This window comes from Eubalaena glacialis, chromosome 8 (genome assembly GCF_028564815.1).
Source record: "Eubalaena glacialis isolate mEubGla1 chromosome 8, mEubGla1.1.hap2.+ XY, whole genome shotgun sequence".
Taxonomy (NCBI): Eukaryota; Metazoa; Chordata; class Mammalia; order Artiodactyla; family Balaenidae; genus Eubalaena; species Eubalaena glacialis.
This window is the reverse complement of record NC_083723.1, coordinates 66,625,105-66,641,979: the sequence shown is the minus strand read 5'-3', so window position 1 is coordinate 66,641,979 and position 16,875 is coordinate 66,625,105. Positions and strand designations below refer to the sequence as shown.

General features: G+C 42.4%; 1 protein-coding gene across 1 annotated transcript in view; it reads right to left on the bottom strand.

Annotated features, from left to right (window-relative positions):
* COL28A1 (collagen type XXVIII alpha 1 chain) overlaps positions 1–16,875 on the bottom strand; it is a 151,545-nt gene that overhangs the window by 16,109 nt on the left and 118,561 nt on the right. The window contains 6 exon segments of the mRNA XM_061198237.1: positions 1,739–1,900; positions 3,421–3,975; positions 5,605–5,641; positions 11,355–11,390; positions 11,480–11,560; positions 12,110–12,178. Coding sequence (XP_061054220.1) covers positions 1,739–1,900; positions 3,421–3,975; positions 5,605–5,641; positions 11,355–11,390; positions 11,480–11,560; positions 12,110–12,178 — 940 coding nt within the window.

Below are 16,875 nucleotides of genomic sequence, written 5' to 3'. Positions count from 1 at the left end.
ATCCATTCACTGAGAGACCGTGGACTTCTCCTGGGCAGGAACTGTGTCCTAAGAGCCACCCCTGAACACTGCAGTAAATGATCAATACATGCCGCTGGAATTCATTGATTATGAGGAGAGCTCCGTTTAGGCACCACTTGCTGGATGAAACCTGAGTTTGCTCTTGTGTAGGAAGCTTTTAGAAAGGGACATGGGTTGACTAAGGGAAGAACAAAGGGATAACTCACACAAGCAGGAGGAGATGGGCTGTGTACATTACTGTCTGTAATTTACTTTAAAATGCTCACTAAAAACCAGAGTTGGCAAATCCCCACGGGCCAAATCTGAGTCTTCACCTGTTTTGGGAAATAAGTTTTATCTGAACACAGCCATGTTTATTCATTGAAGTACTGGCTATGGCTGCTTTTGCATTTCAAAGGCAGAGTTGAGTCATGGCAACAGAGATCAAATGGCGTGCAAAACCCAAAATCTTCACTATATGGCCCTTTACAGAAAGGGTTTGTTGACCCCCTGATATAGACCATGTGATATAAATGCGTGTGTTAATTTCAGTCTACAATCCAGGGGCAGTCTGTTGCCCTAATTGCAATGTCCCATCTCGAAGTCGGTTCCTATTTAATCAAATAGAAATATATTAGAGGCCTTTCTGTCCTTTTTTGAACATAATATAAAAATCTTGTGAGTCCTGTAATCTGTCCCCATAGGAATGGCATCCTAGGCCTGACTCCTGAATGGTTCTGCATCTACCTACTGATCTGGAGGTTTCTCAGGGCCTTAGTCCAACTATACAGGTAGCTGAATCCTGATGCTTGAGTATTGTTGCACGGGCTCAAAATGAATCTTTCATGTCTATGAAGACTTCATAAAAGGACAGCACAGGGACTTCTCTGAGCTTACAAAATAGGGACACTGCTGTGTGCCTGCTTGCTAGACGATGTCCATTCATGTAGTGAACATCAGTCCACAGCTGCTTTAGTTGTAACTTGGTGGGGAAGAGACTACAACACTCACTTACCAGTAACTATGAGAGGCTCTCCAGTTTTCACCTAAAAGAAACTAACAGTTGCTTGTGACCTGATCGGCTGAAGTCAGTTCCTAGAAGCTTGCTCTAAGGACGATCACATTTGTCTCAATACATTCAGGAGGTAGTTCTCTCATGCACAGGTGATTGGGGAGCTCTGAAATGAAGCACCCACCTTGTGCGATATGCATGCATAGTTTCCCTCCCTGTCCCCCCTCTGGGCACAGGCGGGGGAAGCTAAATGAACAAGAGCGTGGATTGGAAGGTGGGAGAGTGCAGGCTGAGCATGTGTGCACTTGGAAGAAACTTGAGAGGGTGCAAAGTGGGGAGTGGATACACAGACGGATGAGGGAGAATTGTGACCCCATACAGAAAGATCTGCAAATGTGGCAAGGGGGTGATGCAAATAGTATAGTATTAATCTGTTCTAATGTACACGATTACTTTTGGTGGTGGCAGGGATATAATATGAAAATATTATTTGTAACATAAATAATTATAAAATATGGAAATATTAAAAAATCTCATATTCAAGCTCATAAGCCCCAGAGCTATTTCAGAACTAGAAATCTGGAGACAAAAGCCTACTATTTAGAGCCAAGGACCTGAAAATATCCATACCTCAGTTGATTCTTGACAGCGTGGGGCAAGATTGTCTTTGATGTAAAACAGACTGAATACACAATTTTAGGCTCACAAATTAAGCAAGACAGTTACTTATGGACTCAGAAATTTCTTTCTGGGGTTCTGGAGCAGATTCAGTGAGTTCTTCCCCCGATATCCCAAATCCAGGTTGAAGCAGTGGTGAACCCAAAATATGAAAGAGGTAGGATTCAAAATCCTCACAACTTTTTTTAAACAATTTTTGCTTCAGGGTATCTATCTTTTAAAAGAGAAGTAGAAAAGGGAACAGGAGGAGCAATGAAACATTACTCAAAATCTGTTTAAAGAGACTGTTTGCACTCTCCTTAAAGTAAACAGACACTTCCCCATCACCTGAAGTCAACCACTAGGGGAACGAAGTTTTACCGCATTTTTACCTCATCTGTAAGAGGCCATCTAAAATAATTTAATTATTTAATTTAATTTAATAATATTCGATGGCCCAAATAGGCAAAAGAATGACTTACATGCTTGTTATCCAAAGTGTCTGTCTGTTATCTGTGAACTACTCTGTGGAAGGGGCAAGTCTAACCCATAATAAGTTTAACAGGCAGTTACCTCTGGTTTTGGGAATTGCAAAAAGCCAGCCAGTCCAAAAATATATCCTTCATTGCCGAGAACAAATTAGTAACTCCTTTGATTAAGATGATAAAGCTCTTCAATCATTAAAATATAACGTGTCTCTGAAATGTGTAATATTTCTGGCCGTTCTAACACATTAACAGCCCAGTGAGATTGAATAGACCGGTCACCCGATAGGGTGTTAAGGAAATGGGACCCCAGGTTAGAAAGGTCTGGAGAAAGAGGGAAAGTGGGAAGGTTCTGAGCGTGGTCCGCTCTCCTTAGGGCCAGACGTGCTGGTACCTGGAGTAGGCTGGGAACAGCATGAGGCCTTGTCAGGCCCTGCTCCCGGATGAGTGGAGAAGGAAGGATGGGGTCAAACTGAGGCCTGCAAACACATTAAGTATAAGTTTTACTTATTTCACAAGCTTTCTGGGTGTGGGCCCTGCCAGAATGTGTTATCAGTTTCCAAAGAACTGGAATGTTTCATTGTAAAGTGATGCTGGTCACACCTGAATCATGGTGAGTCAGTGTCTTAGCATGGCTCGTCAGGAAATGTCAGTTCACGTGAAGGGTAAAGCAGCATAGGGAAAGCCATCAGAGCAGCACTGAGTGTATGAGGAATATTCAACATGTTGTTCTTTAAGATAAACTCCTGACGTCAACTTGTTTACTCTTCATTATCTGTTTTCATAGGAACAGAGAATAGAGAATAGAAGAGAATAATCCCAGTTACCGTGTCTCTCATCTCTTTAGATTACCATCCCTGTTTTCCACTCATTCTGCACTTCTTAATTCATTTTGATTCTATGGTTATTTTCTGTCTTGCTGCTGGCTTGCTCCATCTCTTATCCAAGTTAGGTAACTTTTAGAACATGAACTAATCTTAGCAATGCCCCCAAATCCTATCCTTTCTTTTTAGTCCTTCGATTGCAGATACCCGAGTTAAACAACTCCAAGGCCAACTCAGCACTTACTACAAATGAGTAAAGACAAGGGATTGTACTCCCTGAATGAAATACTAAACATCTTTGCCTTCCATAGTTTCTGTGTTACAATTTAATGCCAGTATACGCCTCATTAGCCTCCTGATTTTCATCTTTGGTCAGGATAATCCCGTGATGTGGTACTTGGAAGGACAGTGTGAATTCCTTTCCCCTGGAGCTGAGTCTTACCTTGAAGGGTAACAAGGTCATCAAACAGATAAACGTGCTTACCGTCTGGGTTGGTAGCAATTAGATTCATTTCTTTGTGGAACATCTCGAAGTTGGGGTCATTTGTCTTCACCACCTCAATCACAAATATTTCCACATCGATGTCACTGACATCCTTCACCACCTCTGTCAGATCCTTTTCATCTCGGGTATCTGTCTGCTCATCAGTGATGACCAAGGCCACCTTCTTCACACCCAGCCTTGTGGCTTCGAACATGCGGTTGGCGGCATGGAGAGCTGTGGCTGTGTAGGTGCCTTCTCCCAGATACTGCATGCTGTCCATGGCCCACTTGAGGTCATCCTTGCTGGAGAACTGCGTCAAATGAGCCACCTCCTCCACCTTATTGCTATAGTTGATTACACCTACGCGGGCCGTGGCAAGGTCCAGCTCAACTCTGTCGGTCAGAGTCTTCACAAAGTCTTTGATAATCGGGAAGTTCTCCAGTCCCACACTTTCTGAGCTGTTGATCACAAACAGCAGCTCTAGCAGTGCCTCTCTGCATTTATGCCCACAACCTGAAACACGAATGTTGACATAGAAACACAGCGGGGATTGATATCAGATGGGTGGGGGGAGGGGGGAGAGGGGCAAGGATGAACCCAAGACTGGATTGTAACCTTCCTTTTCTGTGACCGTGAACACAGCTGACGATTGTCTCCTTTCTGGTTTCTATACCTGACTTTTTAAAAAAATGATATATTGCAAAAAAAAAAAAACTCCCCCACAAAAAACCAAAATGCTGTAGAGGATAAAACAATAAACAGCTAGCCAATTTCTAAGATTAAAAAATAAAATAGCATTTTTAAAAGATTCGGCATCCCTGTGTATGCCTTCCTGATTCCATTTCCCTCCTCCATAAGAGATAACCACCATCCTAAATTTGCCCTTTATCATCCGACCATTTGTATTTAATCGGAATCTGAATGCTAATATTTCGGTCTTCAACCATATCCTTATGTGAAAATGAATACTTGCTCATTGGCGTGGCCAATGGGTAAAGTAATGGGATGAAACTTTTTAATCGTGGGGGAAAGATTCAGGTCTTTAACTGGACTCAAGAGTAGCGGCCCCTAGCTACTCTGGTTTATGTCCCCAGTCACGCCCTTAGTGACCAGTAAGGTGGCTCCCATCTTATCAAGGAGGCCAGCAGTCCATCCATACTGTGAAACTGTTTCAGGGAAATGATCTCAGAACACTGGTCAGTAAACAACTTCTATTTAGGGTTTATCATTCAAAGCAGTTGCCAGAGTTCCTTGGCAATAAAAATTATCAGGGTTCCACTGGTGTATTCATATCCTCATGTTGGCCAACAGCCCTGCCACGATAAATCATCAGGAAACTGACTGCTATTTTACAGTGCTTCTAGAACTCAGAAGCAATGTCTAAATCGGCCTGTCACCATAGAAAGTCCCAGGCTGCTTCTTAAGGTCCGGAAGTCTTTTGGGGGACAAGTCAGTTCTGGGGTTCTCTGTATGGAAGGATAATGATATTCCTGCCTCTGTCTGAGTTGAACACAGAAGTTACCTTCATTATCCATTAATTGCTTGCCTTTTGGCTAGTCTTTTTGCTTGACTTCCTTGTTCTGGTAACTCTGTTTTAAGTCTATTTCGCCATAGAAGCGTTTAGATAGAGTTGTGACACAAGATGACCTCTGGACCCTGTCCTTTTGCCTCTGAAGTGGTAGGCACTCTAGACGTAGGGCTCAAAACTCAATTTAGAAAGACTTTTTGCTTCAGGAAAAACACAGACATTATCATCACCAGCTAGGCTGGATTCAAACACCAGTTAGGGCCCTGTAGTCCTGCTTCCTTTGTTGTTCTTTCCTTCTCAGGCTCAGGTAAATGTCACTGAATACAAATGAGCTCTGTGCTAACAAAAGGCCTGGCTGCCCACAGACCCCATGCCTGTATCTTCACGCTTCTTAACTACCCTGGGAAAATGACTTTCTTTTCTTAAATCAGGATTCCCACATCCCCTCACACTGCTTCCTTTCAGTTTCCCACTGAAACTGAAAATGAGCTTGAAACTTTCCCACGAGCTCTACAGTATACATATTCTGGGTGAGCACATTATCTTGACAACACAGAACATAGTGGGGTTGGTACTTTAAAGTGATGGGTTTTTTCTTGGTCGTCAAATCTTACCACATATTTCAAAAATAAGCTTAATGATTTCTTCTTTCTGGAGGAAAAGAGGAAAATGTATTAATTGTGTGACCATATTTTTTCCTATAGTCATGAAAGGTATGTCTTATTATAATCAGCATTGGGCTATTTGACTTAATCCTTCCACTGCAAATAAAATACATAGCACAGGGGCTTCCCTGGTGGCACAGTGGTTAAGAATCCACCTGCCAATGCAGGGGACACGGGTTCAAGCCCTGGTCCGGGAAGATCCCACATGCTGTGGAGCAGCTAAGCCCGTGCTCCACAACTACTAAGCCTGTGCTCTAGAGCCCACGAGCCACAACTACTGAGCCCGTGAGCCACAACTACTGAAGCCCGCATGCCTAGAGCTCATGCTCTGCAACAAGAGAAGCCACCGCAATGAGAAGCCCACGCACCACAATGAAGAGTAGCCCCCGCTTGCCACAACTAGAGAAAGCCCGTGCGCAGCAATGAAGACCCAGCACAGCCAAAAATAAATAAATTAAATAAATAAAAAATACATAGCACAGAGGTTAAAAGTTGGCTATAATATTCAGAATTGAAATGTGTTTGAGCTGTGAAATGTAATAACTCAGACCTGGAGTTCAAATTGCAGCTCCAGTATTTATCAGCTGTGTGACCTTGGGCATGAAGTGACCTAACAGTGTCTGTGTCTCAGGGATGTGGTGGGATTAAATGAGGTAACTCACACACAGGGTCTGGCGCCACAAAAGATGTACTACCTACAGTCGGCCCCCCATAGCCATGGGTTCTGCATCCGTGATACGGAGGGCTGACTGTACTGTGCCATTTTATATGCGGGACTTGAGCATCCACGGATTTTGGTACCTGCTGGGTTGGGCGTGGTGGGCGTGTCTGGGAACCAATCCCCTGCAGATTCCGAGGACAATAATGGTGTGGGCAATGCATGCTTTCAGTTACACGGTTTAACCCACATGTGCTGACAAACCAGGACAAGCACCAGGGCCAAAAGAGATCTCATCCAATGCTGTATTCCCTCCTTTTTTTCTGTACCAATCCCCAAATTTGCAAGTCTTCTCTCCGGTTTCCTAATACTCTCACTTGGGCTCTTCCATGAAACCTCCCTGGGTTCCCGGATGCTCCTTCCAGGCCCCGCTGCTCACCAGCTCCATCAGAAGGGCCTGAGATGAGCTGGGTACGAGGAATCAATCTGCCAACATCCTGCCCTGCATGGCATGTTTACAAATGCCATGGGATGAGACTGGAGAAGTCAGGATTCTACATCTGCCAAAGACATGAAGCTGACAGGGATGATTAACTTAACGGATGAGAGAAGCAGAAGCCCAGAAAATCTCAACTGGAAAGAGCAGTGGACCTGTTCTAAGAAGATACAATGTAACAGTTGCAAAAGTAAAGTTTTAAAGGAGAAAACCTATAATGACAGAAGTGAGGTGAAGGTGACATAGACAGTAACATGGCTTAACAGAAGCATGTACAGAGAATATTCAGGGCATTTTAATTTAATTTTTTTTTTCTATAAATTGAGTAAAAGCCAATGATTTCAAGTGGTTATACAAAAAGAACTCCCAATGTGAGATTTAAAAAATTACATGAAATGAAGGCGTCAACAGTTATCTTTTTTTTTTTTAGGCTTTGTCATGCTTTTCCACATTTAGAGAGACATTTAATAAATCTGAAACTAGAGTATGTCTGGAAAGGGGAAATGTCTATTAATATATTTATATTGTTATCTAGGAAGGGGAAATGTTATATATTTAATATACTTGTGTTTAATTTTTTACAAGTGGAGAAAATACTTTTCACTAAGTTTTATGATTATAGTTTTTCACTTAACATTATGTAGTAACTAATTTCCCATATTATTAAGTATTCTGAAAAACTTGATTACTGAAGTCAGATGCATGGCCATTTTAAGGTTCTTGATGCAGACTGCCTTACAATCCTCCAGAAAAGTTGTAGTAACTGATGCCTCTAACAGCAGTATATAAGAAAACCCATTTTGTTTTAGAGACACAACACTGGTTATTATTATTATTATATAATCTTTGCCACTTGATAGAGCAAAATATCTCATTGTTTTAAATTACACTTACTATTTGTGAGGCTGAATTTTATATGTATGTTTCCAAGTTGTATTCTCTTATGCACAGTCTTTGTCCTTTGTCCATTTTTTTCTATTAGAATGTTTGTCTTTTCTTGACTTGTAAGAACAATTTATACATCAAGGTTGCATTTTAATTCTTTTCACTGTGCTTTTATGGCATAACCAGGTCTAATATGCTTTAAGTAGTCATATATATGTGTGTGTGTGTGTGTGTGTGTGTGTGTGTGTGTGTGTGTGTATATATAAATCTTTTCCTTGTATTCTTTGCTTTTAAGTCACTGGAATAGTTTCACCCTTTCCGTTAAAATTGCTGAATGACCACATTGGCTACTCAGTGCCAGTGATGAAGGCATCAAGTTTATACCCCTCAAAGGACTCATGTTTACATGAGTCTAGTAGGAAGTAGGCAAATAAATAAATAATTTTATAAGTACTATTCTATTGGCTTGAGCTAAGGAACCACGCTGGTCTGCCGGGAATACCAGGGGTGGGAGAGTGGGTGTGGGCCTGTGGTCCAGGGAGGTTAGGCAGACTCTGACCGGGGTGGGGTGGGGAGAGGAGGAGGAAGAGCTTTCCAGGCAGGGGATGGAACACACAAAGTGCAGTGCACTGGAGTACTTGATTAAACTTGTGACTCGGAATGTGACTGAACTAATGACAGGAAATGTGAAAGACAGATGGACTTTAGAAAGCCTTTGTGTCATGCTGAGGAGTGTGGACATATCCTGAGCGCTGAGAAGAGACATGGTCCATAGCAGAGAAGAAACGTGATTGTGGCAGCCAGTGGAGGGGTCTGAGGTTCCTATATAGTTCAGGCAAAGAAGATAACACTAGAAAGCCGTGGTGGTATTGATGGATGGGAAGGAATGACCTGGAGGGACATTTCAAAAGGAGATGAAGGGGGTTGGTGAGTAATTGGAAGGAAGGATGAGGGAAAGGAGTCTAGGAGGCAAATGATAACGGTGCCGCTCTTTGAGATAGAGAGGGAGGGAACAGGGGCAGGTTGAAGCTAATGAAGCTCACTGGTTCAGCTTGATTCTGGCTGGGTTTGAGGCACCTGTGGGACACCCAGCTGGCGATGTCCAGTAGGCAGTAGGATGTGAGGTCTGGCGCTCAGGAGAGGGGTTCAAGCTGGAGGCAGATTTAAGAAATGCCAGTGTACAGTTGGCTGTTGAAACAGGGATGGCAGACGAGATTGCGTGCAGCAGAGCTTCTCTGCCTTTTTTAACCCCTCCCTACCCCCTTTTGTCAAGCATATTCTTTTCTATATTTATAATATAAAAATATTTTTTCATTCTCCATACAACTTTACTGTAATATTAAATTACCCTTTTTGAACTGTACATCCCCCTGACTTTGATAGCTGTCCCTCCCTGAGGGTTTGAAGACTGGGAAGAAAAGACTGAGGGCAGACACTGGGAAACACTGACATTTAAGGGACACACGGAGAAACAGTCTGTCTGAAGCAATTTGGTGTGAATGATTAAAAACTTGAACTCCATCTATGGTATTTGCCTCTTAAAAGAGGACTTTGTTATTCTGGACTGAATCTGCCACTGAGAGTGTTTGAGAATATATTTGATCAGGGAGAGAATGGGGGTGGGGAGAGGAAAGATGCCTTCCAAGAACAGCCTTCATGGGGGAGCAGCCGGGATTTGGCATCAGACAAGCCAACTTTGGCTCTAAGGGCTCTGTTACTTGTTATTGAGGTGTCTTGGGGCGTATCGTTCAAGCTTTCTGCGTGACTTGGTGTGCCTTCATCTGGAGGGAAGACATTACTACCTACCTCATGGGCTGTCATGTAGATTCATGTGGGTTCTGGGCAAGAGGGAGCTGCGGCTTATAGCCTGTCCCCTTCTCCCTGCACCCTCTCCCCACCGGCCCTGTGCTGTACCAGGCCTTAGCCAGCACTTATGAGGTGAATGCAAGCTCTGTCAAATCCCCCCAGATGCCTGCCCCTTGGCCACCTCGTGCATACAGGCCAGTGCTGTCAGCTTCCAAACTTGGGGCCATTTGGGGCAATTCTGAGATCCTGTGTATCCAGAGCGCAGTACAGAGGGGGGCGTGCGCTCAGGGTGGTCGCTCCTCACCTGGGGGAAGGGGTGTAACTGGAGAAGGCCTAGAAGTCCAGGGGTCCAGAGTGGGGGCCGTACTTTACATGCACCCCCCAGGCACCCTGCAGTACTGGGTCAGGGCGGTATTGATATGAAGGAGCCTGTCCCATATTAGAATCTCATTTAATGCTGACCTTGGCTTTCTAAATGCTACAAAAAGGGAATAGTGAAGGAAAAGAGAATTTGCATCAAACCATACCTGATTTTGTGTGCTCTGGACCCACATATCACTTCTATCACAGCATTTATCAAACTATAGGTGAACATCCTTTGCTTGTCTTTCTCTCCCGTTAGGCTGTGAGCTCCTTGAGTCCAGAGACATAGTCTCTTAATCTCAACTATTCCCCCAGTGCCTGTCTCAGACCCTGACCCAGGGTAGGTGCCCAATAAACGTTGGTGAAGTAAATGAACAACTGCATGGATGAAGGAAACCAGTTGCCCTCTCCATGTTGGGACAGGAGGGAGGGTATAAACCTATGGGAAACATTCCTCTGGGCATTTTACATACACCCTCCTCTGCTACTTTTAGGGAGAAATTGCTGCATATATAGCTGCTTCATCCTCCAGAGGCATCTGGGGAGGGTCTGACTTCTGGTGGGGAACAACAAAGAGAAAAAGGCAGATGGGCCCTAAAACCATGCACAGTTCTGTTTGTCACATGTCCAGCTCTCGCCTTCACCACTTGAACTCCCACCCCTGGGTTTTCCTGGCACTATACATAAGGTCAACATCCCCAGACCATGACCCACCAAAGAATCAAAAAGGGAAAAAGCCTACTTAGTGCTCTGTGGTGATCTTAATGGGAAGGAAATCCCAAAAAGAGGGGATATATGTATACATATGGCTGATTCACTTCGCTGTGCAGTAGAAACTAACACAACATTGTAAAACAACTATACCCCAATTAAAAAAAAAGAAGGGGGAGAAGAGAAGGTCCCTATTTCTCCTCAACTCCAGGAGATGTAGTGTCTCAAAGTTAGAAAGGAAGAAGTAGATTTTGCTATAGAAATTCTAGAACTTTCCCATCCTGTGGGACTTTCAGGTGTCAGCTTTTTGTTTGTAGTGGTGCAAACAAAAGAGAACAAAAGAGAGAAAAACAGAGAAAGTTTATACATCATCACAAATATTTGTTGAATAAGTGAATCAGTACATAAAAGTAATCCCGATTTTGTGATTGCTGTTCTCCTCAGAGCACTTCTTAAAGGAACTAGTTCAGGAAAAAAAGAGCCCCTGTGCTGACATGTGAAGGCTCATGTACAGTAAAAAGTCCCTTGCTCATTTGGCTTCTTGTAAACAGTTCACCTCCTTGTTAACCTTTCTACCGGGGGGTGGGCAATTATATCTCTACCACAAGGCTGGATAAGGGCGCTGGGTGTGATGTCTCCCTCACATTCGGGTTCAATTACCTCCTGCATCTATGTCAGCACTAATTCTGTGTCAAAAGAAGTCACTTCTAAAGCTAAAACACAAACGCAATCATTTTGTGAGCACAAACCCCTCAATTACCCTCCAGGATTGATACTCACTGTCAGTCCTCCGTCTCCTCTTGGTCCTTGTAACCCCTACTTAGTGGAAGAAGAGTAACAGTCAATGCAGGTTGGAAGCAGTTACTGTGTACAATTACCATAAGATGTTAAAAATCACTTCCTGCCTGTTTTCCTTGGAGTCCGGGATCTCCAATTTCCCCTTTATCCCCTTTCTTTCCCACATCGCCCCGTTCTCCACGGTCTCCCTTTATAATACAATGAAAAGATAAGCTTAGAATGTGAATATTAACGCCAAATAAGAACCCTAAAGTTTTATTTCTTTGCAACTGTGGTACCTCTTGAAGACCTGTGGTTCTTGTTGATATGAATATACTACATGAAAAAAATGGGGGGCATTTTATTTACATCCCCCCAGGAACCATAATCTAATTCATGATCAACTCGGGACCTCAAGGTGAGGAGACCATGAGATGCCGTCCGATTAGCTCACTGCCTTTAGGAACTTCAACTGTTATACAGGTTAACACCTGAGTTATCTGGTATCTTCTTCATGGTACGTTGTAAGGATTTATTCCTTATCAGCTGGCTTTTGAGTTTGAAGAAAATGAGATTTCATAAAGTGAACATGTTTGTAGTTAGGAAAAGAAATGCATAAGGATTCACTCTGAAATGGATTTTTTCCTCTGAGCTTTGTAAGGAGAAGAGTGTCAAGTGCATGAGAGCTCTTCCAGAGTTCAAGTTAAACTACTGAGATCCTAAACCTAAGCATTTCTCTTAGGTCCTGAAATACTTACCTTCCTGCCAGGGAGGCCATGGGCTCTCATGCCCTTTGGCCCTGGGAAGCCTTGAGGTCCTTGCTCCCCCTGCACTCAATATGTGAAAGGGATGCTCCTGTTAATTTCCCAAGATATTTCTCAGAATATACTTTCGGTCTGATATACATTTGCACTTTCAAAACTGCATTATAGCATTATCTAAATTTGGGGGGAAATACACATATACGTCAGATGGGCTCAATACTTTGCTAGTAAAAATTTAACTACTTATCTGGGGTAGAAGTGAGGGAGTTGGTTTATAGCATTTGTCTGTTTCTGTGGTGTAAATACTTGCGCCTTTGCCAATTTCAAACTGTGAACTTGACATCAACCGGTTCACGAGTAACAAGCAGCTGTTATTGATATTTCAGTCGTGATATTACTGGTAATTTTTATAATCTTCTTTACATTTTCTATATTTTTGATATGTTGAAAGCATGTATTATCTTAATAATGGAGTACAAGAGGATTTAACAGCATCTCTCCCCAATTAATGCCAAGGAGTGTTTATATAATTCACCGTACACTGTTTGCTCCATAGCTGATCATTTGTAGCAACGTAAATCCATTTATCTAAATTCAATACCTCCTAAATTTGGAAAATAAAAATCTTTTCCTTTCAGTACTTGTTTTTAACTCTCCCCATCATATCTTAACATTATCTGCTGTTCCTGTACCCCCATCTTCAAAACCACACAGGTTTAAAAGGTTTTCATTATGTTGAACATGAAACAGGAATAATCACTAACAAGTATACAAAAGTCATAGCACTGATGCTGCTTAGATCAGCAACCCCTACTTTAGATCATTATTAGCAATGAGTCTGTGGCGAAGGTTTGAAGGACCATGGGCTCCCGGGATTTGATTTGCTTACCTTAAGCATCTTTCTCAAAGGTATCCTGACCGTGCCCACTAGAATCACTGGTATGCTCAATAAAAACCTCAGACCAACTTAATGAGAATCAAGGATGGAGGTAGGGGTATAATATGCATTTTGCCATAGGCTTGCGAAGGCTCGAGAGCCAAGGCTCCAGAAGGCAGGATGGGCTTTAGAAGGTCGCTCCTGAAAGGGGCCACAGAGGGTTGCTTGGAGACCATTGTAACTTCAAATATCAGCATTCCTGAGCCCCTTGTCGTAGCTCATTGGCTTTCAAGCTTTTTAAAAACAGAACCCTTTCTTTTTAAAAGTGTTATAGTGAAATATTTCAGACACAAAATTTTATATGGAAAAAGACAAACACTGATATAACACCATATTAAAAAATTAAATAGTACAGATACCGTTGAAATCCCCAATGTACCTAATCCCCTTCCCTGAAGGAGAGAGGAGACCTCTCTCTGAAATTGATATGCAACACTCTTATCTACGTTTTTATGCTTTAACTACACATGTGTATATTCTAAAACAATGCACAATATTGATTTTTTATATTTAAACTTCAAATAATTGATACATTTATGCATCTAATTTGTATTTTAAATCTCAACACTATCTATTTGAAATTTATCTGTGTACATATATGTAGTTCTAGTTTGTTAGTTTTCTCTGCTCTACAGCATTCCATTAAATAACTAGACTACATTATCCTAGTGATGGGCATTTAGATTGTTTCCAGTATTTCCCTATTACAAATAATGCTTCAGCAAATAGTCTTGCATATATCTTTGCACACATCCCTAGGAGAGAACTCTTTCATTGAAACAAATCTTATACAGTAGAGTACAAAATAAAATGAATATAAGTGGAGATTCTCTTGTTGGTAAATGAAGTGCTCAGTTCTTCCTGAATCCATCCCTATCCCCTAGCCAAGCTGGCTTGGCTAAACTCTGAGGCCCTTTTCATCTCTGTCATGTGGTATTTCTAAATGGACGGCAGGTAGGGGGGTATAGTTTTGCCTCCTCATTTCAACTCTAGAGGTCTCATAGCAAGTTCTTTACTGTGGTCAGATTGCAGAGAACTCATTTACTGAATGTCTTTTTCACCCTGTTAACACTTGAGCCAAACACAACGCTCTAGCATAGAGGGCTCGTAGTGAGTATTTATGCAGTGATGTGCGCAGATGTCTCAGGTCTATCCAAGGAGACTCTCCCCTGAAGAAGGAGTGCCCCTTAGGCGCTTAGTTGGTTAGAGGAGACAGGCCAGGATCATTGGTCTGCTTTATTCACTTTACAGAATAGTCCCCAGGAAACCTGGAGCCCAGAAACTTGGATAGGGATTAGAGCCAGTTAAGTAAGCCCCAAACAGTAAAGCAACACTCTGATTCCAAGCTGGAGATTCAAACAGGACAAAGTAGAGGAGAAAAATCTGTTCTGTTTCTAAAGATCACACTGCCAACACAGGTGTAATGAAGAGGAATAGGTGGGAATACATGGATAACACAGCCCAACCTCATTACACTTACTGGAAAACATGCTCTACCAAGAGTGATCTGCAGCCTCATCTTGAATATGAAAGATAGAAGGGTCTGTCTACATACAAACTAGCCGGTCATACAGATTAGGTGGCCAGCCCACAGAGTGAGATGAAGGACATTGGGAAGATTCCTGCCTGAGATGCTGCCATTCTCTGTTCTCATTAAAAAGAAAATTAAAAACAAAAATTACAAGGAAGGTAACCTCTGAAGAAAGATGTATCAGTAAATGACACTTCGGCATAAATTAGCTATTTCAGATTTTTTGTGGAGGGGCATAAGGACATCTTCATTCAACCAGGTCCCTGGTTGAAAGGTGGTTTGGGATTGTCAAGGCTATGCTTGAGAGCACGGGTACCTGAGTTGTGGGGTCAGGAGGGTTCCTAGCCAGGTGTAGGGGAGATTAAAGGTTATTGGGAGAAATCTGTAGCTGGCTTTGTTCCAACCCCAAAGGACAGAATAGTGTGAAAAACAAAGGGGCTGGGACTATGGTGTGATGGTGAATTATCACTGGGGATTATATATTTAGAAAAAGTGGGTTCAGAAAGAACTTGATACCTTTCTGACAATTATTCAGAATAATTATTTATTTTACAACCTTTTAGATTCCCACAGCAGCTAATCTAGAGCATGTTCAATAAATGTTTATGACTGACTAGCTGCTTTTGAGAAATGACACAATTTTCTTGCGAAGTTAAAAGCTACTGTGGCTTCGTTGCCATGCCCTGGGCGGGGGGAAGCCTCAGAATAGCCAATTATCATGTTAGAATCAGCTCCATGTTCAGGAATTTATTCTGCATTACTTCATAATATAGACATTTTATATATAATTGTTAACATTGTACTTATTCCAGGCAGCTGGGTTTCCCTATAATAAAGGCTTTTTTTTTTTTCTTTTTAATCACCAGTTTCCCTTCAAGATACTTGAAGGCTTCTTAAACGTTCAGAGTCAACTATCTGGCTGAAAGCCTTTAGCAAGTAAGTCCATGCCTTGGCTTGGCAGAGGTGAATACTATCCAATCAGATTTTTTTTTCCTTACAAGTCTCAGGAAAATGATAGGCAATGATTTCAGGATGAGTCAGAAGCCACTGCACAAAAGAACCTGTCTATCTGAAGATATATAATTAAGTCCACATTTCAAACCCAGCTTCTTAACCACTATATCTCAGTCTTAGATCTTTTCTGCTAAAGTTGTGATCATTTTAATTTTGCAGATGATTGCTTATTCTCTGGGAGAGAGAGTTCTAAGGATAATGCACAACTACCTGAATATTTTAATAGATGTGTGTGGCGTGCATATTACCGGTATGTCAGGAAACAACAGTGTTTCTTTCCAAATGTTTTCTGAGTAAGGTGCTATAAGGAAAAAAATCCAATTCATAGATGAGCCAAAAAATATAAAATGGATGTCTGGCTTCTTCTTAGGATGTAGAAAACTAGGCTGCTTTTATTCTTAAAATCTCACCAAAGTTGCTGACTAATCTATGAAATCGCAACTTTCCTTGAATCTACCATAGAGCTGTGGTTGCAGCGCCACCAGCTTACACAAAATCTAAGGAAACACAGCCTCCTCCAACGAGAGACAGGACGTGGGCGCTTACCTGCTGGAGATGACAGATGAAGCTAATAAGAAGAATTCAGCTAAAATTCTTAACAAATTGCTGAGTGTGGGCTAGTTGGAGAAGACAAAACTCCTGGGAGCTCCAGGCACAAGGCAAATTCATACCCACCCGCCCAGTCTCTTCTGGGACCTCACCAGTGCTCAAGAGAGAGACTGGGGACAGGGCAAGTCTCAGAGTTTCCCTAGTGGGGCAGACCTAGGGGAGGGAGGCAGCAGCCCTCCAGGGGAAGGCCCGAAGCCCCCATGGGACAAAAATCAAAACAGCTAGGGGAAGTGAAGCAAGCCTTTAGGGCACAGATGACGACCCATGGCAGCTGAGGGAAGGAAACAGACTAAAGCCTGCAGGAATGAATCCTGGGGCCCGGACCTTTGGACACTAAAGGTCCTCTCTCTATGGCCCTCAGGGCAGAGTCTTTTTTAATAACCCAGGAACTGTCAGCCATGTATGGCAAGGGTTTTCAAAACAGCTCCCATGGAAATTTCCATGAGCTGGACCAAGATGCTACTAACATTAATATTGATGACTACATTCATTTCCTATTGCCCCTATAATGAATGACCACAAATTGAGTGGCTTAAAACAACATAAATTTGTTCTCAGACAGTTCTGGAAGTTAGAAGTCCAGATCAGTTTCACTAGGCTAAAGTCAAGGTGTTGGTAAGGCTGGTTTCCCCTGGACACTCTGAGGGGAGCAGCTGTTTCCCCTAATTT